At 36.5% G+C, this 23,691-nt stretch overlaps 5 protein-coding genes across 6 annotated transcripts in view; 2 read left to right on the top strand and 3 right to left on the bottom strand.

Moving 5' to 3' along the window:
* LOC145731445 (uncharacterized) overlaps nt 1–2,077 on the top strand; it is a 43,512-nt gene extending 41,435 nt beyond the window's left edge. The window contains exon 6 of the mRNA XM_081983248.1: nt 118–2,077. Within this exon, the coding sequence (XP_081839374.1) occupies nt 118–300 (183 nt within the window). The 3' untranslated portion in view covers nt 301–2,077. The remainder of the gene's footprint in view (nt 1–117) is intronic.
* A 2,193-nt stretch (nt 2,078–4,270) lies between these two features.
* Nucleotides 4,271–9,240, bottom strand: LOC145731534 (uncharacterized). 2 transcript variants are annotated; one of them, XM_081983360.1, is made up of 3 exons: nt 9,080–9,240; nt 6,489–7,515; nt 4,271–6,404 (listed from the first exon to the last, which is right to left on the bottom strand). In XM_081983360.1, the coding sequence occupies exons 1-3, from the start codon at nt 9,113–9,115 to the stop codon at nt 4,375–4,377; spliced, it is 3,093 nt and encodes a 1,030-aa protein (XP_081839486.1). In that variant the 5' UTR covers nt 9,116–9,240; the 3' UTR covers nt 4,271–4,374. The 2 variants fall into 2 exon arrangements, with proteins under 2 accessions (XP_081839486.1, XP_081839485.1); XM_081983359.1 differs by having other exon boundaries at nt 4,271–7,515.
* Nucleotides 9,241–11,199: 1,959 nt separating this feature from the next.
* Nucleotides 11,200–15,001, top strand: LOC145731536 (uncharacterized). Its single transcript, XM_081983361.1, has 4 exons — nt 11,200–11,269; nt 13,457–13,595; nt 13,679–13,859; nt 13,919–15,001. Exons 1-4 carry the CDS (start codon nt 11,261–11,263, stop codon nt 14,379–14,381), a joined length of 792 nt encoding a protein of 263 aa, XP_081839487.1. The 5' UTR covers nt 11,200–11,260; the 3' UTR covers nt 14,382–15,001.
* A 544-nt stretch (nt 15,002–15,545) lies between these two features.
* On the bottom strand, nt 15,546–19,502 carry LOC145731915 (pupal cuticle protein 27-like; the record flags this gene model as incomplete). The annotated part of the gene is made up of 6 exons (XM_081983907.1): nt 15,546–15,684; nt 15,740–16,494; nt 16,552–16,759; nt 16,816–17,021; nt 17,604–17,729; nt 19,481–19,502. Coding segments are annotated over 5 exons (660 nt in total), but the record flags the coding sequence as incomplete, so codon positions are not given.
* Nucleotides 19,503–21,641: 2,139 nt separating this feature from the next.
* Nucleotides 21,642–22,464, bottom strand: LOC145731557 (cuticle protein AM1199-like). Its single transcript, XM_081983391.1, has 3 exons — nt 22,336–22,464; nt 22,109–22,281; nt 21,642–22,056 (listed from the first exon to the last, which is right to left on the bottom strand). Exons 1-3 carry the CDS (start codon nt 22,345–22,347, stop codon nt 21,678–21,680), a joined length of 564 nt encoding a protein of 187 aa, XP_081839517.1. The 5' UTR covers nt 22,348–22,464; the 3' UTR covers nt 21,642–21,677.
* Nucleotides 22,465–23,691: the final 1,227 nt, after the last annotated feature.

Raw genomic sequence — 23,691 nt, forward strand, 5'->3', positions numbered from 1 at the left:
TAGGAAGTTTAAAGAGGATTCTATTGTCCTTTCAAACTATGTACTTTATCCTAATATGGTGGATTCACCCTGTACTAAGTTTAATAATTTGGCAACACTGACAAATTTTTTCTATAGGTAACAGCATTGAGCTCCAGCCCGAACCAATCAAAAACGAACGGTACCAGCGACAAGAACCCCCCCACACCTGGACAGGTGGACGTGCAAAGAACCACGATAAAGGCGGAGGGAGACGGCGCCCAAGTGGAGCACGTGATGATAAAAAAGAAAAAGGGCTGCCACTGTTGTGTGATATCTTAAATAACCGCCCAAATATGGGCGGATGATAGACTGTTAAGCAGCGCGATGAGCGCTCCAGGTGCTTAAGTTTGAGGTGTACACCCTGTATTATTCAATATTTTGCACCACATGGAGCGCGTTTTTTCCCAAAAGGAGAGAAAGAGGAAAAACGAGGAGACGGTAGTCTTTAATTATTTCAATATGGTGGATATTGTGCTAACATGTGATTATTTTTATAGTAGAAGAGTATAATTAAAAACAAAGTTGCTACTCATTGTAAATTATAAGAATGTTTTATATCTATACAGGGTGATTGTTTTGACACCAAAAAGAAATTTACGGAGAAGTTCAAAATTTAGTGACAGTTATTTAATAGAAATAGTTATATGAAAACAAACACTCTGTATAGTAAAAGTATTGACTATAGAATCTTGATTGTTTATTTAAGTGAGTCGAGGAGCTTTTATGTTAATTCTCAAAAATTTTAAATACTAAGTACATACTTTAACATAGCACAAGTGAGAAATCAAAAAAATCTGTCCTACTTATGTGGTTTTGCCTCCAATTGCTTTGGTATAGAGCAAAACAACTTAGTTGGTGATTACGTCAGGGAGTGTGCCTACTCTGTTTGTCACATTTTTTATAATAGATTTGGCAGCATTGCAAAGTGCTAAGTAGTGTATTTTAATTTTTTAACTCAGTTATTGGAAGTCCACATGTGCAGTATTGGCGTAAATCACAGAACTGTGCTGTGATTTACGCAAATACTGTACATGTGGGCTTACCATAAGACAGTTTCTTCCAAAAGCAAGCAGTGTTGTCCTTGGTGGTCATATGGTCCAGTTTTTGTTAAAATTCAAGCACTGAGACTCTGCAAGCTGCGTTGCCAAATTTCTCTTAGAATTGTTAAAACCATTTCATTATAACTATCAAGTGTCTTTAGAACGTCAATATTTCATTTGAATTTGACACAATGATGACGCAACCACCAATTGAGTTGAACTTTAGTATTAGCAATGCTTAATTTTGTTATCCTTATAAAAGGGTTAAAGGGTGATTTTCTATTTCAATTTAATTTTCTTTCCTTAATTGTTTATAGTCAATGTGGACAACTAGTCAGCTATAAATAGGAACTCAACGAATGCTGAAGCAAAACAACATTGCCTGAATATCTGAGATAACGATATTTTTGGACAATGCTCACCCCCTTAAAAAGACTCAAATATAAACTTTTTTCCTATTTATTAGCGCCCCTTTTGAAATTGGGGGCAAAACTACTTAATAGAATTACTAGAGATAATAATTATAGAGATACGCCATTGCAGCTTTATTTTTTTGTGTGTGCGTGTGTGAATGACTGGAAATTAAAAGAGGTATGACCTCTTAGAAATCAATTACATAATTGTAGAAATCGCGTAAATGCCGCTTAAAACTTATGCTTTATCGTAAAACGTTTTTGCTAGGTTATTTAAGAGAAAATCAATTATTGTTTATTTTTTTTTATTATTGTATCTATATTTTCATTTTCGTCACCGAACAGTTATTTATTACTTTCTACTTTATAATTTATCGAGCACGTGTATGGAATAATAATTTCCATTTTTATATACATTTTAATATACAATACAAGAAAAATTAATGAGAAAAACGATTATCAAATACAATTTGTAGATTACGAATGCGTTTTTTATTTGTCTAAGTTGATAGATTTTATGTATTATATTGTAATATAAAGATAAATTTAATTTGTATACCAAACGCTATTATTATCATGCATTAAAACAACTTGTGAAGTACATATCGGAGTTTTATTGTAATTTATATTTTTATAGTTTCATGAGACTTGACATTTTGATAGTCTTGAAATGCTGGATTTGTAGCAATCCCATAGAGCATGGAGGTCTAAAAATGTTTGATTAGAGCAATTTCGAACTCGAAGCTACCAATTTTCTTTTCCTTCTTTCTTTTGAACGTTTTTAAAAGGTTCTAGAAACCTCTAGAACTTTCTAAAAGTATTTGAAATAGTTTAGCTTTAAAAACGTTCTGAAACCTACTTTTTGGATTCTTTTGAAATGTTCTAGAATCTGTATTAATGAACCTAAAAAATGGTTTTGAGACAACCTTCAACGTTTGAAAGTCAATTTCAAAGCTTCCAGTAACTTTTTCAGCATGAAAGTTGACTCAAAATTGAAAATCTTTATCATCAAATGTCTTCTTAATGCAAACATTGCCTCGTCTAAGAATAATCCGTTTCTTCTTCTAGTTACTTTTTGTTCATGATAATTTCAGATGTTAATGAGTATTTACGATTCTAAAGCATTATCTGCTATCTGTCCAGAGTGGGACCCTGCTTTTTCCTCCTTTTGTGTTGTAGTAAAAACTATTTTTAGAAAAAGTTAGAGAGAGGTCTTCTTGTTATACTTTCTATTTATTTTCTAAGTACCGTTCAATGATTACCAAGCAGATTTCAATTAAATGTCCCTTGCTGGACATTCTTTGTGTGTGTATATTACTTTGTGATCTTACATTGACTTTTGTTCACGTTGTTCATGAAACTTATTATTATAAGCACACAATTAGAGAAATTTCTGTTTATTGTTTCTTGTTTTTTGCACAATTTTCGGACTGTTTTAGAGTCTCTTCTATGCCAAAGTATGATTTTCACACACTAGAGCAATTTTCTGTCCTTTCCAATCATTTGGATTTTGGAATTGAGTACTGATCATATATTTTAAGTGTTCTTTAATGTTAAAGGAAAGATGCACGCACCATAAAGTCAAAATCCTGTTTTGATATACTGTAATGTTTTTGTAAACTGTGTTTATAGATTCAGCAAAATTAATATAACGAGGTAAACTTTAATTGGTAAAATTGGAAAGACTGAAGATGACCAATGACGAATTGGGCTATTTAAAAGAGAGTCTTCATAACTGTGAAAACGACTTATTTTGATATGTTTGAGGAATCCCAAATAGGTCTTAAAAAATGTAAACTTCTCTTTCTCTCGTTGTAGCACACATCCCTTGGTGGGCACAATCATTCACTCTATCCTTCTCTATCTTACATCAATTCATGATCGTATTCTATTCCCAACGTTGTTGTCCCTCACATGGAAACCTGTTGTTAGTTAAGAACTGGCAAGTTGGAGAGTTCTTCAAAAAAACGATTAAAATGAAGACATTACAGAAGTGAAAGAGTGGGAAAGTTTTTAACAAATAAGTATTCAGAGTACTAACTTTACTATTCCAAGAATAGGGTAATTGGAAGAAATGGCACAAACGAAGATACAACTTAGGAAATATAGACTATGCACATTAGGACAGAATGTTTGGCAAGTTAACCCTTCTTTAAGAATGACTCTAAATAATAAACAGCTAAAAACTATCCTGTAATAAGAATTATTCATGCTCCCATACTTAATAACTTGGAATATCATCTTAAAACATGAATTAGCACAAGAATCTTGCAGTAACCATATGCCATTCTCTGATCACCCATTCAGTATGCTTATGTAATAATGATGGGGCACTTACAAGTCCAATTTTAAATCGATTGACCAACCAGATCATGATCTCCTTTCCTATCTCAAACAATATTGACCCCGTGGGCATCAATCAAACGATTTTTTAAGCTGGTTATTACGATTTCAATTTTAGCAGCCATATACACACAATAGGCTGGCGTTATTGCATGACCCCGTTCTGCATAATGATGGTCCTTATTTCTTCCTTGGACTGCATCAATCGTTTCAATGGATTAGACAATTATTTGGTGCGCTTTCGTCTGCTTTATATACAATACTGATGACATCACGCCTAGTTACATCCAAGCACCGCATTTATATGGGAATATGAATGCCAAATAGTTTCTTAAATTATTGTAACAAGCATATTATTAGCGTGAAGTAACTATAATTGTTTTACCTGAAGTGCTTCTCATCGAAGAAAAAAACGATGTTGCAAATTGTTCGCAGGCTAATGAAAAACTTGAAATTACAAAATCACTTTAATTTGACAAGTTAAAATAATCACATATTATAGAGTATTAGTCACAAAGTCCAATTTTTACAAATATGGCAGTTTAAAATTCAAAATTCTAGTACAAATACCCGCCGTTTTCGTCTTGAGCTTGAACTCCAGGAATGCCAGGAGGTTTAACGTGACCAGCAGAGAATCCAGGACCAAATTCACCAAGTCCTTGACCTGGAGAACCACCGAAAGGAACATTAGGAGCATTATACTGGTAGCCTGCTTGTGCTCCAGATGCGGAAGCTGCAACCCCACCTCCATTGGAAAAGGCACCAGAATAAGCGGTAGCGCCACCAAGACCTTGTGACTGAGCGAAACTACCGGATGTTGCCCCACTGCCTGCAACTGCACCAGATGAAGCTCCAGTTTGACCTGGGTAAATTGGTTGTTGTGGACGTCCACCAGATTGGTTAGAGTGGCTTTGTGAGCTTCCACCAGCTTGACCTGGGTAACTTCCACTAGACACTTTTTGTGTTCCTGAGCTTCCGCTGGCATAACCAGACTGCTGAGGTGAAGATCCACCAGGCCCTGCAGGTTTGGCACCTCCATTTCCTCCACATGAACCATCAAATCCTGAACATCCACTAGATTGGCCTGGGTAATTTTGCGAACCAGATGCAGAAGCTCCACTAGCTTGATTTGAATAACCTGGTCTTTGGGGACCTGGCAAAACTCCACCAGATTGACCAGGGTAACCCTGCGAACTTCCAGTGGCTTGACCACCAGCAGCTCCACTAGCCTGCCTTGAAATACCAGGATAACTGCTGGAAGGTTGTGAACTAGAGTAACTAGGTTGTTGAGGTCCGGGTCCACTTGGTTTGGCAGGTCCATAGGCGCTTGAGGGTGCCCCACTTCCTCCACATGAGCTACCAAATCCTGAACATACACTAGATTGGCTTCCTGCAGAAGCTCCACCAGTCGGACTCGGATAACTTGATTGTTGGGAGCCTGAATGAGCTCCACCAACTTGACCCGGGTAACTTTGTGGTGCTTGATTAGAGAAACCTCCACTGGGCTGACCCGAAGAGCCTGAATGCTGTAGAGCTGGTCTGCCACTCGAATAGCCAGTTTGCTGAGGTCCTGGTCCGCTCGGTCCTGAAGATTTGCCAGGTCCATAAGTACTAGAAGGTACATTTCCTCCGCATGAACCGCCAAATCCTGAACATCCGCTAGATTGACTTCCTGCAGCAGCTCCGGCAATTTGACTTGGATAACTTGGTTGTTGAGCACCTGAAGAAGCTCCACCACCTTGTCCTGGATAACTTGGTTTCTGAGTACCTGAAGGAGCTCCGCTAGACTGGCCTGGATAACTTCGTGGTCCCTGACTAGAAGAACTTCCACTAGACTGGCCCGAAGAGCCTGAAAGCTGTGGAGTTGGACTGCCACTCGAATAGTTAGGTTGCTGAGACCCAGGCCCACTTGGTCCTGAAGGTTTAGCAGGACCATAAGTACTCGAAGGTATATTTCCTCCGCAAGAACCGCCAAATCCTGAACATCCGCTGGACTGGCTTCCTGAAGAACCTCCCGCTGAATAACCTGGTTGTTGAGGACCTGAAGGAGCTCCACCAGCTTGGCCTGGATAACTCGGACGCTGAGGACTCGAAGAAGCGCCTGGGTAACTTTGTGGCCTTTGACCAGAAGTTTGTTGAGACTGTGGCCCACTTGGTCCTGAAGCAGGTCCGTAAGTACTGGAAGGTGCACTCACTCCACATGAACCACCAAACCCTGAACATCCTGCCTGACTAGAATATCCCTGAGACCCTGAAGAATCTCCACTGGTCTGACCTGAGTAACTTTGTGGTCGTTGACCTACAGGGCTTCCACTGACCTGGCCTGAAGAGCTTGAATAACTTGGTTGTTGTTGGCCTGAACTTCCACTTGGATAACCGGGTTGTTGAGGTTCAGGTCCTGCAGTTTTAGCAGATCCGTATGTACTTGAAGGTGCATCGTTTCCTCCACATGATCCACCAAATCCTGAACATCCCCCAGATTGACTTGTAGAACCTGCAGAAGCTCCAGTAGGTTGGCCTGAATAACTTTGTGTACCACTTGATGGTTGACGACCAGAAGGACCTACACTAGACTGGCTTGAATAACCTTGAGCAGCAGGACCTACATGTGAACCACTTGGAGAAAAGCCACCACCTTGACCTGAAGGTCCACCAGACTGGCTTGCATAACCTTGAGCAGCTCCACTAGATTGTCCTGGGTAACTTGGTTGCTGAGAACCGCTCTGACTTGGCTGAGAACTTCCTGAAGCACTTTGCTGGGGTCCGAAACCACTAGGTGCAGCAGATTTGGCTCCACTAGGTCCTGAAAATGTTCCATGTCCACCACTTGAAGGGAATCCAGCAGAAGCACCGGGTAGTGGAGCCAAATATTGATTGGAACCGCCTGAAGATTTTCCGGAAGACTCATCACCTGAGTAAGAACCATCATCGTTTTCTTCTTCAGGATGGGCTTTATTGTACTCGATACTCTTTAAAATTGCGTCTGGTATAGGTGGAGGAGTTGGCAAATTATCACCTTCAGGGTGGAAACCGTTTTCGTCAGCAGTGTAGCTTAAACCAACTTTGTCTCCTTCAGGAGATGTGTAAGAGAATTTTCCTTGGACTACAGAGGTGTCACCTTGGGTTTCTCCAGTCTCTTCAGCTTGTATTCCATTACCAGTTTCGTACTCAGTGTGGTAGTTGCCATCTCCGGTGTTCTGAGTGTCCAATTTCAAAATGGGGATTTGATTCTGTGGGGCTGATTGGTATTTGTTTTCCGGTTGGCTGGGTTGCCCTTGTGAGGTATATCCAGAAGATCCGGGAATGCTTACTGAAGGTCCAGGTTGAGGATAACTTCCTCCAGACTGGGGACCGAGTGAGCTTGGGCGACTGGGTAAAGTAGGTCCAGAACCTCCAAAAGAGCTGGAAGAAGTGGGACCAAACGAGCTAGGTCCAGAAGGTGAACTAGGAGATCCATAAGGACTGGATGCTGTGGGTTCTACACTTCCTGGTGCACTTGGACTTCCAACAGAGCTGGGCCCAGAAGGTGATGTAGGTGATCCAGGACCACCTGGTGTTACAGCACCCTGCCCACTAGGGGCTGCCAGCCCTTGATCGTAGGGTTCCGGATGTTTCGGCCTGCTGTCTGGTGGTAAATAGGAAAGATGGTCCAGTTTGGCGCATTGGACGCAGGCTACCAAAGCCAGGGCCAAAACGATCTGAAATTATTAATGAAAAATTAGTTCTATGGGAATATGTGATGTATTATGTAAATCAGATGTAAACATATAAGAAAATTATTGTTCTGTTATGGTTGGATTTATGGGAAGTAAAACCAACTGCAACAATGGTTGCAGGTTATTTAATATATTGTTAAACTGTCTTGGTTTTATAATAATTTAGCCAATCTAACAGGAGGAATGCTTAATAAATATGTATTCAATGTAATATATTACAACACATTTTCAATTAACTCTCCGGTTTAGATTTATATTCAGTCTATAAATAGCTTTCTTCGAAGATCTTAACAATGACATTGGAGATTAAATACACATTTCTTGGTTTTAAAAAAAAGCAAATATACTCAATTTAGAGAAAAAATTTAAAAACGAAGCAATTGCAGTTGTTCACCCTGTCTGAATATGTTCAATCATGAATATCAGTCCACACTTTTTATTAATTTGCAACCATATTTTTATTAACAAAAGTAATCAGATTTGGTGAAAATACACTAAAACAACTAAAATTGCAGTTTTCTACAGCTACATTGGTACCAATTTTATCAAAAGTTTTATTTTGTATTTTTAATATTGTTAGTTTGGTTTTCAGTGGCACATTAAAAACCTACCTACTTAATGATGTCGTTTGGTTAATTTTTTAAGTATAACAGTAATTTTTTAGAATTAGTATAGAAAAGCATGTTTGATTAATTGGATTGGTTGACAGAATCCCAGGTTTGCTACTGCATATCCTGAAATCAATCACAACAGCAATTTGTAGTTTTGTTATTAAGGGATAAGGAAAGAAGGGTCAAAGAATTTCAATTTTGGCTTTGCAACTGTGAATTTTGGCTCAACGCTAAATCTAACTGAAGTAAGAAAATATTTTACTATAAATAGTGCAACGTTGGAAAAATCTTACTTTTTCAGAAAATACCATAAAACCCACCTATTTGGGGCTAAATTTCTACTAACTCCAGTTTATTAAATGGTCTTATCTTAATTTCTACAAGGAAACTAGTTGTTTAACCCTTAACTTTGATGTGCATTCCTTCAGGAGGAATTTAATACTATTTTATTAAATAATTTGGGTTAAAATCAAATAATATTTTCGAGAATTTCTTGACAAATTGTCTTCTATGCTTTCCCTGGGTTCGGGAATTTTTACCTCTAATATTCTCTAAATACCAAATCTCAGTTTCCTTCCATTTTGTATGTTAATTGATCTTTCTCGAAGAATACATTTGGACAGTAATTTCAAAAATTGAAATTACTGTCCAAATATGTTACATTACCCACGTCGTGGAGTAAGGGTTAAGGGTAAAATGCAATTTTTGTGAAAGTAGGATGGTTTTGGATCGCAAAACCGAACTGGGAAATAATTTCAAAATTGCTATACTTACACTTTATTCATGCAAACAACAATGCTATTTTTGACACTTTTTGGAAAAAATTGCTACACTGAGAAAGGTCAAAATGAGTTATTTTATACTGTATTTAGTTAAGGGTTTCTAAATTTCCAATTTTTTAGTTTGAAATCACTCTAAAACTAATTTTAACTTACTTGTTTCATATTATAAAATCCTAGCAGAACCACCATGAACTAACACCACTTGACTACCCCAAATGCTTGTCACTGACAGTATGCTGGTCGTAATTACCCCATGTTGGTTTTATACCATTTATTAGATTCCCCCACTCTGGTTTGACAGGAACAAATCAAAATTTCCAACAAAATAGACACTAATTAGACGTGCTCCTTAAGTGTTAATGAATTCATCTAGGAGCATTGGTAGAAAAAAAAAAGATTAAACCGTTTGGAAAAAATCGTGACTTACCAAGTAACCTTTATCTTTAGATCCGTGCTATATGGGTTTTTGTTTGTGGTTTGATGATCTCAAAGATGGTAATTTTAGTATTTATCGAGGATCGATCCGGTAAAAACGCAGATCCCAAGCGAGGGGATATTCCTCTGAATTTTCAAGGGCCGTCGAAATTGTCAAGTTTTTTTGTTACATACTTAAGCGCGAATTCAAGCAGTAAATAAACCGATTATGTAATCGGCACTTAACTAAATAAACAAAACGAAATATTTTGCACAAATAATCTGGTCCCCCAATTCCTGGTCGGACTTACGTCATTATGATCTTAAAATTTTAGCTTCAATTTATCCGGAAAGTCGCATATTCCTGACAATTGCATCGGACAAAAGCGGTCCGGACCTGGAAAAAATTGATATTGTGTCATAAAAAATACCGAGCCAAGAAATAATTAACGCTATACAACCGGTAGTAGAATAGGAAAAAATATAGTAAACAATGTCCGAGGAATGAATGAAGCGCTTAAAATATTGATAATTGTCAGTTCCGTTTGTACATAAAGAGTTTTTGATTGTTCGAAGAAGCAATTATGACCATTATTGTTATTAGAGGTTGTCGAAGGTTCTTTCAAGTTGTATTCACGTTCAATTTGGGTAATCAATCTTATTTGTGTCATTTTTCTTTATACTGCCAGTTGTATGTTAAAAGGACGAGGTAGTTTGAACACGTTTCAAATCAGTGTCAGTTTAGTTGGAGTAAGACCAAACGAGCACTATGTGATAGAGCGCAGGATGGGCTCAAATTAATAGAAACATGATATAAGGAACTGTCCCGACAAGACTGAGATGATCCTTTTCACCAGGAAAAGAAGTTGATCGGGCTTAAAACCTGCCGAAATCTTCAAAGGCAAACTAAACTTCTCTGAAGAAGTCAAATACCTTGGTATTACCCTCGACAGGAAGTTAACCTGGAACTCTCACCTACAAAGCAGAGCAAAAAGAGCATATGTGGCGTATTATACATGGGGTCTTTCAACCCTCAAAAACCAAAGAAGGTCTTGCCAGGATCACCCTGGGGGAAGCTGGCGCCGAAGAAATATTTGGCGATGACCAGGAAAAACCTACGTTTAACAGTAGGATTTCTGACTGGCCACTGTCAAATAGGGAAACTCCTCCATAGTATGGGGCTAGTGGACACACCTCTATGCAGGATGTGTGAACAGGAAGATGAAACTGAATTAGTTTCACTTTTGCTTTAAGTTCTCTATTTAATAACTATTTGGATGTATTTCAAAAATATTTTCAGTAGTTAACTGGGTCACAGTGTATCTGAGATACAAACTTATAGATAACCAGGCTTTTTGGCTAAGTAATTGAAGAAGCAATTTTTAATGTAATCTGAATCTTGTTCAATTTATCTACCGTCACGATGCTTTTTATGATTACAAAACCAGAGTGGATCAGCTCTTTACTATAATTGCATCAAAGCAAAATGTATGGCAAAAATCAAAGTAAAATGGGATGACGTAACAAATAACCATGTTTTCAATCTGACAAACATTACAATGTTACGTAATTTGATTTTAATTTGAGTTTTACTATAGGAAAGCAACTATTATTTTCGAAAATCAAAGTTCAAGTACGTGTTCAAATCAAAATGAAGACGTAACAAGGTTCATTCGATTGAAGAAGACTGTAATTAACGGGTGAATTAAAAATGGAGGAAATTAAGCCACATGTGCGAAAAAAGATCAAGTTCATCGCGAAACGTGAGATTTAAAAAACCATCAGTAATTAGGCATTCATTTCTTCGTGTACCTAATTGGTCCAGTTGGGTGGGAGATTCCCGCATCTAATATAAGATGCTTATGCCAATTTTGTGAGACATCAGTTTTAGTTCCCACGATTTACCTGAACTAGTTCGCGATGCACAAAGTGAGTGACTTTGTTACGTAATTATTTGGTTTTTTGTTTGTTTTAGGCGACAGTGCTTGATTAGTGTTTTAGTGTCATTTTTGCGCTTATTTAAGCTTGACAACTCTGCAAAAACATGTTTGAGAACTACTGGGAAATACCAGTAATGTACAAACCAAGTATGATACGTCATTCAGCATTGACAGTCTTTCATAAAAAGTTTCTTACCAAAATCAGTAGTTCTCCACATTCTGGATGTTCCGCAATGATGTCAACTTAAAACACTGATTACACTGATTCAACGAATTTTCCTCCTTCACTTCACTAATTGTCCTAAATGTGGATAACCACCCATAAGACTGCTTTAACTATTATTTCTACTATCATTGGCCCTCAAAAGAGTATTTCTGTCATATTAGAATACAATTTAAAGTGTTTTTGGTTATTCTCAAGTTATTAACATTCTGTTAAAAATGACACTTAAGTAGATTACTAGAATTGTCAATTCTTGAAGTATTAAAATTGGGATAAATCAAATTGTTGTATTTCTAGTTTGTTAATCAAACATTTATTTCAAAAACTGTTTGAGTATCACTGATACTACTTTCAGACAAATTTACGTTTACCATTTACAAATCAGCTTTGATAAACCTACCTAAGACAACCAGTGGTTTTTAAACTGTGTAAGACAGCAATCAATTTCATACTATTTGCAGACATTATGAACTGTTCTACTCAATTATCAAATTATCAGTGGCTCTCAAAATTAAGTTTGACAGTAAATGTTGCTGATTCTGCACTGCATAAAAGTCCATACCATGTCAGTCAAATAAGACAGTTATTCAGGTTCAAACAGTGTGAAATGTCATGCTTTCTAGAGGCCAAACGATTCAATTCTTTCATTCGTATCTTTAGAATTCCATTGGTTATCCATCGACGTATAAAACTCCAAACCATATCACATTAAAACTATATAAAAAGATTCACACTGTACATACCAGTGGCTTTCAATCTGTTTCTGTTATAGAAAACAGTTAAATTTTAAAAACCGGTTTTCTGTAAGCCTTCAAAAAATGGTATATAAAAACGCGTTAAAATTGACTTAACACTTTTAATACTTTATTAACACTTTTAATACTTTCAAATAAAATATGCATTTTTTTCGACCAAAACACTTCAACTAGCCCTAATCTAATAATAATGTAGTAACGTGTGTTTCAGTAGATTTTCTACTGAAAACAGTTTGAGAAACACTGTTTTTAAAAGTCAACAAAAAATTATGTAACTCTGACATAATAATTTGCTATTGAAAACTGCTAACGTTTATGTAAAATTTTCAGTTTATAGGTTTTTTCTTCATTTTTGTTTTTCGAACATTACACACATGTCAGTGCTTCTTAAACTTGTGTGTGAAAAACCATTTTTGGGTGTACAGTACCCAGTGGTACCATAAATGTTCGAAATGGAAATTATAAGGTTTGAAAATTGCGGATGAATTTCAATGTTTCAATGTGTTGTCAAATGGTTCTGAAACAGGTGCACAATGCAAAACAAAACTAAAATGGATACAGAACAATTTTATTTTAAAAATTTGACGGTTTTATTACAAAACTGTTCTGGAAATTGACTAAAAATGTTTTGCATTATTAGGCTACTTTCTCAAAATATCTAAAATCTCGTTGCAATCATCTTCACACATTCAAAGGCCGGATTTCACAAAGAAAATGTCCATTCTCACGCTATTGCAATTTGCACATCGGTTTAGTAATAATCCATTTTTCACGACTAACAATAACCGGTTGGTACTCCAAATCGCTTAATCTCAACCGTAAACCAAATATGAGCACCCTATCGTAAGTACCGATCACTTTCTACAACTACATCTAGATTGCCCAAAAGGTTACCCATGCAATTTCGCACACACTCACAAATTTTAACGAGGTACTATTACACTATAACCATCTTCGACAATATACATTACACAACCCTTTGTACATTATTAAGTGGCTGTAACGCCTAATTGACTGCTGTTTATGTCGAGTATTTGTGTGCTTGTTGAAACAGGAAATTTGGTTCAAGTAATGATGCTACAAGATTGCCTAATACCACAGACAAACTAATATATATATTAGTTTGTCTGTGCTAATACGTACACAAAAAAATGTTTCAAGGTAAAATCTGTTGATGGGAAAATAATTGCTGTTGCAGGTACTGCTTATTTTGGCACTGGTTGGTTGCGTTTACTCAGCCAGGCTTGACAACCTCCAGTATCTGCCTCCTCAAGGAAATTCCATCCAGGGGTCTAGTCAACCACCAGCAGGATTCAGCAAACCCAACCCGCAACCAGGTATTCTTCATTTTATTGCTTCTTTTGGTTAACTTGTTCGGAATACTAGAACACCAGCAATGACCTAATTTGATTTGTTAAAGATCAATCCTATGGTGCTCCTGGGTCTCAAGGTCCTTCAGGGTTGCAGTCTCAAGGACAACCATCCAACCAATACGGAGCCCCTGCTGGTACTCAACAGTACCCTGAACAACCACGGTCCCCATTGGCTGACGTTCCAATTGTGAGGCTTGACAGCGAGAATCCTGGAGATGGTACCTACAGGTGAGATTTTTCCTGTAAAAATGGTAATTTCACTTAAAATAAGTGAATATTACTTCTAGGTATGCTTATGAAACTGGAAACGATATAGCAGCCCAAGAAGAAGGCAGCGCCCTCTCTGGATGGAACAAAGCCCAAGGTTCCTACAGGTTCGTCTCGCCCGAAGGCCAAAACTTTGAAATCACCTACACCGCTGACGAAAATGGCTACAACCCTCAAGGTGCCCATTTACCCACCCCTCCTCCAATTCCAGAAGAAATTTTGAAGTCCTTGGAAGTGATTAGACAGGCTGAGGCTTCTGGGCAAATTTTGGAAGGAGCCTACCACCCTGAAGGAGATGATGGGCAGTATCATGAAGGACACGACGAAGGGCAGTACCCTGCTGCGGGGGTTCCAGCGGGAAAGGGCGGACCTGGAGGTGATGCGCAAGGGTACAAACCAGCTCCTCAAGGGTTCCAACCCCAGGGTCAAGATTACCCTAGTCAGCAGCAGCCAGTGGCTCCCAACGGGGGTTATAGATATTAAGGTGTTTTGGTGTTTCTTTTGTACATATTTGTGTGTTTTTTTTTTGTAGATAAATAAAATGTCTGTGAGAGTTTTGTTGTTTTTTTTTTAATACATTTTGAAGGTATATAGTTTCCAAAATACCCATGTTCTGTTGTTTTCCTGTAAAGCATTTTTTTTGTCAAACAGATTGATGATTTGGCAAGACCAACACTGACAGTGGCAACAAATCTAAACCACGTCAGAACTGTCAGAATACTTCATTTAATGTCATCTGTTTGTTTGTCAAAAACATTTGTACAATAAACAGTTCCTATTCTATAGAGATATCTAGGGAATAGGATGGTGTGATTGTTTACAACTGATTTTAAACACCTTTTCTGATATTGTTTGTAGGTGGGCCTCCTGGACACTGAGAGGCCTGCCTAGGGATGATTTAGAGTCAGACAAATCCTGGGCAGAAAGAAAACCCTTGGAAAATTGCCCCATAAAGGGAGCAGAAGCCAACCTCCCCCCTGTTAGTTGGGGGGTTCACGAAGGAAGGAAGGAACAGTTCATTTTAGGTTAGGTTAACCTCAATTATAAACTCTGTAAAATTTTTGTTAATTAATTTATGACTTTAAACACAATTTGCTATCTTATTCGCATTTTCAATACATTTTGTCATGCTTTCGGCCTGTCTACACCTTTTGAGGGTCTGAGCCTACTATATTATTCCTATATCTTAAACAGATTATTCTGTTTTAAGCTAATTAGCCCTAAATCCACCAAACTAACTGATATCCACTGTATCAGGTAAACATGATTCTGAAGGTTTTGGTATATTCAGGCAATCAGCGTTTTTACGATGTTGATCAATTGCATATCATTGAACAGATTTATCGTACTAACGGATCATTATTTCTTAATAGGTTATCTGGCAAATACAGCGTGTTAGATAAAGTATGTAGATAGGCACAAAACTGCACAGTTAATGGTATTGCATTATTAATTTTTTTACCAAATTTTTGTTTTTTTCTATGTTTGGTTATATCTTGATATTACACAAATACATATCAAAGAAACAAGGAAATCCAAAAAAATACTTTAAGTTTATGCTGTGACGTTAATAAGGGGAGATGTATCTAAAGAAAATTCTTGTATTGGATTAGGTTTTTTGCTCACTTGACCAGTAAATTCACCAAATTTAACACCAGTTGGGTATATTAATTAAGAATAGTATGTACAAAAAATTGGCACTTTCTCCATGAATTTAGCTCTCTAATTAATTTCTCAGGTTTAGTGTCTCTATTCACGCATTTTCACCGACTTCCTTAAATACCGCCTGCAAAATAAACCCAAAATTAACCCCTTAGACTGTGACCATTCCCAGTACTTACAAGAGTTTTTCCGAATTTTCATGTGGTCTTCGAGTGTCTCTAGACGATAAATAGCACATTACAAACACTATAATCACTAAAACTAGATAGCACGTCTTGATCAAAGTCATTTTCTCCTGTCACTGTCACTGTAAACCACCTTTTCGCCCCTAGTATTTCTTTCCAATGATCAAACTCTTATCAAACAGGAGTTTTATCTACTTTGAACAAACAAACGGTAATCTTTTATTGATAAGTTTACTATTAATCCGTTATTTTTACTTTTAAGGGCCAGTATTTTTAGTTCAGAGTAACTTCTTTCTGTGAAATCAGACGCTGCTATTGGCCAATTCTGTCATTTCAATAGAAGTGATCTTAACTAAGTACTCTAAATATCGTCATTACAACGGCACTGTTGTTTAACATATCACATTCCTGGTTTGTATCTATGATATGGTTTATCAGATATGAAATAATTTACACTTGACAAAACTGGTTGACAATTGATAATTTCCTTCGTTTCTAAGAGCTTTTTCTGCTTTCTGAAGAATCTTAATCCATGAAAGTAAAGCTAATTTGGACAGTTTCTGATGATGACAACTAGACATTTAACAAAAAAAACCACAAAATTCCCTTAAACATCACATTTATTTTCAACTTAAATTACACGCCCTTAACCTAGTATTTGTATCCGCCATTGCCATTTTGCCTTCCCGGACTGGGAGGGATGTACTGGTTGCTTTGAGCTCCTCCCTGGTTCCTTTGTTGGTACCCACCTGGGCAATTTATTGTATTAGTAATCAGCCATAAATCAAAAACACTACCACAACTACCTTGTTCCTGGTATTCTGGTTTGTACTGTCCATCGTCCACAATTCCATTAGCTTCGTCAGCCAAGTTTTGTTCGATGGCTTTCTGGATCTCTTCCGGGATTGGGGGAGCGGTAGGGATATGAGAACCTTGAGCCTGGAACCCGTTTTCACCGGCTTGATAACTGATTTGGATCTGTTCACCTTCGGGAGAGGTGTAGGAGTAGGAACCCTGCAATTACACTCATTAAACCCTCACTCACTTTAAAGGGATTTAGTTGCACTGACTTGAGATTGGGTTCCTGCACCTTCTTGAGCCACGCCTTGTTGTTGAGCTTGGATGCCATTACCAGTTTCAAAAGCGTACAAGTAGTTACCATCACCTTCGTTCTGGTTGTCCAGCTTCAAGATTGGGATGTCGGCGTTGGGGCCTCTTTCAAAGTTTTTGGCACCACCTTGGTACTGGTTGTAACCTCCAGGTGATGAGGCTCCTCCTGCAAAAATCAAACTTTGAAAAGAGTGTTTATTATGCTTTGAAATTTTGCATGTTCTTTGAGAACACATATAAATGAGGAAAATTCATTCTTTCGACTGTTTATCACATTTCTAGCTATGAAGCCCGCATTTATACAGTGCAACTTATGTTCTTCTTCTTTTCTTTTGCACTTCTAGGAAAAAGTTTCCTGTCTTTTTCAGCATTAATATCTTCTATTGCTTTATCGCTTTTCTCTAAAGTCCTGCTGCTTCATCCAGGTCATTATACTTCACATGCTTTCTGCATTGCTGGCTTTTTCAGTTTCTCCATGGTTTTTAGTAAATCTTCACCAACCTTTGAAGTTTTCAACTGATTTTTTAGGTTGAGCTTTGGCATCATTAAAAAATCTTGTGTATAACGATTTTTTTCTAGTAATTTACCTCCCGACTTGCTGAATTGGCCAAGGCTTTGAATAGCCTATAAATATTACTGAAAAACCTCTTAAAGCTTGCCAGAGGCTTCTAGCACAAGAGTCAGTTGAACTTTAACCTTTACAGCTGATTCTTAACTAACAGTTATTTAACTAAATGATGAGGTATACCTTGATACTGGTTGGTTGGTCCTTGTTGTCCTGGATAGGAACCACCTTGACTGTTAGGGGGGAGGTACTGGGCGTTGTCAAGCCTACCACACGAGGCCACACCCAAACAACTGCTATCAGTACCAACTGAAATTAAAATAATATATAATTGGATAACAATGGATGTTAATTAATTGAAAGTGAACATGCAACCACAAGCTCATTGTCAGTTTGTTTGAATTGCGGTTTCTTTATTGTTAAGTAATATGGCATGAATCGAGGTTTAATGATGTGTATAAAGTGTTGTTATGCAGATGAAGCTTAATAATTAAGTGCAATTACACTAATTGGTACAAGTTGAATGTTTTTGGTTTATTGGGACAGATATTTGATTCATTTTCTCTTAATTACTTAACCATAAGTTGCTAGAATTGAGGAATGGTTTACGTTTGAGGATTTACAACGCTTCAGACACTTCAGCGATTATGTATTTTCAGTCACGTGATCTATTTGAATATTAACCTAACATAGTGCAATACAAAAAAATTGTTTAGAAAACAATAAGGTAAGGGAAATATTTTTGCCTGACTACTAAAGATCATTCTGTATAATTAATTTCAGCAAATTTTAAGTCACTGATCAATAAACTGTACCAGTCATTACTTTTCTTTGACCACTCGGTACAATGTTTTAGTGCACACTTCGTATGTATATTATAAACATGCAGTTAAATTTATTTGTAAACTAATTACAGACACAACTAAATCAGGTATACAGAGTTTTTACATAATTAAAAAAAGTGACTCAGATAGTAAGCTACAGGGTGTCCCCTTTTTTAAATTCAGGGACGACTCATAAATCTACAACTCAGTATCTGTAAATTTATCAAAGAAGTTAAAACGCATTTTTATAGATAGTTTTCTGCAAAATCCAGTGGCGTAGTTTTTAGACACAAACAGACGTTTTTAGGCTTAGTGTGGACTTTCCAAAAATATATAATTGTAATAGTATCGAAAATGGTACGCCCTGTATAGGTACTTACTTTGGGGGTGTATAAAAGATGTTGATTACGTTTAAAATTATACAGAGTGGCATGCATCATCATATATGAAACAATTTTTAACGCAAAATGGCAGATTGGTTAAAAGAACAATAATTTAAAATTACACTATTATACAGGTTGTCCCAAAAAGAGAGATTATATTTGTTTCTTACTTACTGTAAAGTTTTGGAAAAACCTATATAATATAGGAAAAAAGTTTAATTTTTTCATGTTGGTTACACCTTGTACAGGGTGTTTAAAACTAGATTTAAGAAAAACATATATAGAGTGTTCAATTTAGAATAATAGTGATCCGTTGGTTGATCTACTTTTGTACAGGGTGTTTCAAAAATAATTCAAGAAAACCGAAGAAAATTGCATTGTTGGGTTATATAGCTTCTGAAGATATTTAACTGTTTTCTAGATATAAACGTTTCCAAAACATGTTCAAACGTTATTATTTTGAAAACAGTTGGAAATACATAAAAACCACTTAAAAATGTGAAAAAAAAATTATACAGAGTGTGTCTTTTTGTGGAAAGTAAAAAATGTTCTTTGCCTTATTCCAAGCAAAGAAAAATGAATTTCAGCTGTTTGTGCTTTAAATTATGATTTATATGTTACGTTAAGATATCAAAAATCGTAAATTAGAAATTTGTCCTCAACTATAAATATACAGGATGGTTCACTTAATATGAAAACATTTTCCTAGGAGATGTACTCAGCTAGAAAAGTAACCACTTGTTATTTTCAGACGAATAGTTAAGAAATTAACTTTTAGCAACACTATACTACATTAAAAATACTCAACCATACCACAACCACCCTATATTATAAGAAATAAATCAACCCTTACTCGAGTAGTCATGTTGTCGATATTAATTCACTTCACTCTATGCTCTTCTGAAATTTTGGCAATTGATTTTTATACCGAATCGTCTGCCCCTCTATAGCATCTTCGGTTGCAACAGAAGATACACACATAACACCGTTAAAGTGCGTCTTCTTCTGTGGGAACGAGAGAGAGAAAGAGCTTCCATTGAAGAACTAGGTGCATGCAATACCCCGTGGCGCCGCTCAAGATGGTTCTATACTTGGACCCATTGCAGAGATAATGGGATTACATTCATATGGTGGTTTTTGTGCGTATACCAGGACTGATCATCAATTGGTACACCGACTAGCAGTCTTCAGGGTTGAATATAACATTGATTAGTCCAGGTAGACAATATTGAAATTGCACGTTGATGAGAAAGTAAAACGAGAACGCACGTAATAAGTTCAACTAGTTTATTGATGTAGTAAAGATTACGAGAGTAGCTTGTAGGTGTAAAACGAGTAGATAATTTTCATTTAGCACCTGAAGCGGTTTGAACTTTCAAATTTCACTTATCTGGGTTTCAATAGCAAGCCAATTTGTCTAAGTCACAGTGGACCTCAAGCCCATCCCTAAATCCTTGGAAGAAGATACAATTTTTTGAATGATGTTGAAGGTTACAGGACCACTTTAACACTTGCCTCGATCATCAAAAATTTAAAAGCTTCCTCGTTTTTGAGGATTTTAATTGGTGAATCAATCATTTTTGTATATTTGGAAACAGGTTCGTTTGCGTGCCTAATTAGGTTTGAAGTGGTTCAATTTTTCTCACGGTTGCACCATACATTTGCATGACACATAAGACCTTATAAAGTTGTTACGTGCGAGACTACTGTAATCTAAGTGACCTGCAGATGAAGTCAAGAAGATTTACACAAGTTTACAAGAAAATAGGAGTTTGCATCTCTAGGAGCATCATCTCTACAGAGTTGTGACTTTTCTCACCTGTATTGTCACAGTCAAAACTAACCTCAAAAACTAGTAAAGCTAGCTCTAACATGTGCGTAAATGGCAACATTGTTGGTAGTTTGTGATTGGTAAAAAAAGCAGCAAGCTGAAAGCTGATTTTTTGACAAATCACAAACTCTACTCACTGTACTGAGATTTGCAAATGGTCAGTTAAACTGTCATAACTTGGCTGTTTTTTACTATATACTTTAATAAGTTTATTATCACTTTTTATAAAAGCATACCTAAATCAACTGAATTAGAAGGTCTGTCAAACTGAACTTCTAATGTGACTTACAAATGATCATCGAGGTGTAATATTACTGGTAAATTGTCCTTCCCTGATTATTGAGGTATAAAAGTACTGCTAAGTTCACTTAGCACTCATGTACTGTTTTAAAAATATTGTTGACCAGAAAAAGCAGTATATAAGCAGTCCATTAACGTGCAAAAGTATACAATAAGTAACGTACTTCTACAACTGTATTATTTGAAATTAAGTTATCATGGAGGTATTCAATTTATATGCATTAACGTCAAATGTTTATTAAACTGCAAAATTTAATCAACCTTCCTACGAATAGTATTGCTCTGAGAAACGCAACACAAATTGTCTAAACTGAATCATCAAGCTATAAAGCTACTCAATAAGTTTCTTAATTTTGAAGCAGTACTGTTAGGAGAAGTGGGAAGAACAGTACAGGGTGACTTTACTTTCTCAAAGGTCCATTATCTCATCTGTTACGATAAAACGAACGACTTTGTAAGTAAGATGCGTACAGGGTAGTTCAAAAAGCCCACACATCTTGTGTATTTTATTTTGCCTTGCCCATGCCATTTTTAAAACGACATTTTTGAAAATATTTTTTTGTTCAGATAATTCAAACAGGATGACACTTTTGGAAACGCTCTGTACAAAGAAACACTAATGACAGCATCTGCGTAAATTGCAACACTGTTGTTAGTGTGTAATTGATCAAAATGTTGCTTTTTGACCAATCACAAACTTCACCCACTGTGAAGAGATTTACTTAAATGCTACTCATGTTGGTTTTGCAGAATTGTCTCAAATTTATCATCGATGAATAAATTGAACCACTGTAACCATTGAGGTGTCAAATAAGCGTGTTATGAAGATTCTAAAGCTGTCTTATTGTCTTACATATCAGAGAAAAAAAAACTCATATTTAACCCAATACATATTATTCAGCAATTTCACACCATACGATCAGTATTTATAACCTTCTCCGGCTGTGGCTGTTGCTTGAGCTTTGGCACTTATCACTCCAACGCCAGCACTGCCAACTTCCTCTTTGTACTGACTCTCCTCCAGTCCTTCTCCATGGTACTGGCCGTCGTCGAAGATTCCCCTAGCTTCGGCAGCGGCATTCTCTTCCAGAGCCCTCAGAATAGCTTCTGGAATGGGATGAGGAGTGGGAATATGGGAACCTTGAGCTACAAATCCATTTTCGTCAGCGGTGTAGGTCAGGGAGACGTGCTGGCCATCGGGGAGGGTGAAGGAGTACGAACCACGAGCTCTGGTGCCATCACCTCGGACGTCTCCTTTTTCTTCTGCTTGGATTCCATTGGCTGATTCGTAGTTGTAGCTGTATATGATGAGTTATTAAAAAAAATAATTGCGCAGTTTGGTTAAAATACCTGTAAGTGCCATCACCCTCATTTTCTAAGACAGATTTAACAATGGGAATGATTTGGTACTTGCTGGTGGAAGATCGTGCTTCAGCTGAGGCAGGAGTTTGTCCAGGACCTGGGGGTAAGTAAGTACTATCCAAACCACTGGCCAATGTCACAGCAACACAAAAAGTCACCACCTATTTGACAATTTTTTACTAAAACCACCAAAAAACTTTAACAAGACAACTTACTTGAACGAACATTGTGCAGATAGTAGTTGTTGTGGTGTCTTCAAGACTCGACAGATGTTTTGATGCTGTTGGTTCTTGCAAATTGATTTATATATACGTATTGATACTCATGGTTAAAAAGGATGGCACCCGAAAATGTCATTCATATGAACAAGGCCGTTCGTAATTAAGTTGATCTTCTATAGGTCATTGTTCAGGTTCAAACAGTGACAATCGGATTAACTGCTAGAAGCACTAAAAGGTGCGGAAAGAGTTTTTTAAAAAAGATAATCAATCAAATGTCTATAAAATTTAGATTTGTCTTGCATTATTGAAGGTTTTTAAGCCCACTTTTAAACATACACATAGTATATCAGATTACGTAAGTATTGTCATGTTTAATTTAATAGTTTCAGTCTAGGAAATCTCTTGGTTGGTTAAATTGGATAATTGACATAATAGTATAAGTAAACATTGTTCCAGAAGAAGATTCCAAATTGAAAATAAAGTAGTAGTTTTAGTTTTAATAGAACAATCAATATTTCCAATATTTTACGGGAAACCTGTGGATGTGGAAGAGATACTTGGTGAAACGTGAAATTTCTTTAGTACGCTCGTTACATTTAATAGTTCTGACAGTTTCCTATGTATCCCAAAAAAAAAAAATTATCTAAAGATGCTTGAACCAGTTTGATTGATTCACAGTTGCTGTTTTTGGTTTGATGATTAATAACTGCCATTCGAAACGTTGTCCAAACTAATCAGCACTTCCTGGGCAAAAAAATACTGTCTAACGATGCAACCAATATAGTTTTGACCTTACAAGGTCCCGAAGACTATATGGAATGTGGGAACTTGACATTTTTAAATATTAAGGCGGAACCGTTTGTATTGAAAAAAAGGAATGGTTCACTGATGTTTTGTAATACAACTGCAATCGAATGAAGGTCAATTCTGATCAATTAATAATAATAATAATTATTAAAATAGCTGTGCTCTTAATTGGGATGGCCACTGCTGTTAATTTGGATCATTTTTCTGTTTTTTTCTTCATCAGTCTGAAGAGAACGTACATTCATATTTTGAAAAGAAGAAGCTAATATAAGAAGCAACCTATAGATGTGGCTGATAACAGTATCGATAATATTTCGTAATTGATGATGCTGTAATTTAGAGAAGAACCAGTGAGTGTCTTGGGAAAAATACCTAAACTTGAATTGAGAATGATTTTAAAGTTTAATGTTTCAAAAATGTCATGACAAGCCCCAGTTTATAATCAATTTCTCTCTTTTTGTCTCCATCTTAAGATAATTCAGCTTTATTTGATCATTTGAGCATTTAAAACAGTTCAAAAATTGAAATGTGACAACAAAATTG

This window comes from Ips typographus, linkage group LG7 (assembly GCF_016097725.1).
Source record: "Ips typographus isolate SLU linkage group LG7, UJ_Ityp_2.0, whole genome shotgun sequence".
In the NCBI taxonomy this organism is placed as follows: domain Eukaryota; kingdom Metazoa; phylum Arthropoda; class Insecta; order Coleoptera; family Curculionidae; genus Ips; species Ips typographus.

What these genes read in the sequence shown, in the direction of transcription:
- LOC145731536 (XM_081983361.1), top strand. An exon ending in CAAACCCAACCCGCAACCAG is followed by an intron (nt 13,596 to 13,678) that starts GTATTCTTCATT and finishes GATTTGTTAAAG; the next exon opens with ATCAATCCTATGGTGCTCCT. An exon ending in CCTGGAGATGGTACCTACAG is followed by an intron (nt 13,860 to 13,918) that starts GTGAGATTTTTC and finishes TATTACTTCTAG; the next exon opens with GTATGCTTATGAAACTGGAA.
- LOC145731534 (XM_081983359.1), bottom strand. Translation starts at nt 9,115, where the DNA reads ATGGTGGTTCTGCTAGGATTTTATAATATGAAACAA. An exon ending in GATTTTATAATATGAAACAA is followed by an intron (nt 7,516 to 9,079) that starts GTAAGTTAAAAT and finishes TAATAATTTCAG; the next exon opens with ATCGTTTTGGCCCTGGCTTT.
- LOC145731557 (XM_081983391.1), bottom strand. An exon ending in GAGGGTGATGGCACTTACAG is followed by an intron (nt 22,057 to 22,108) that starts GTATTTTAACCA and finishes CATCATATACAG; the next exon opens with CTACAACTACGAATCAGCCA.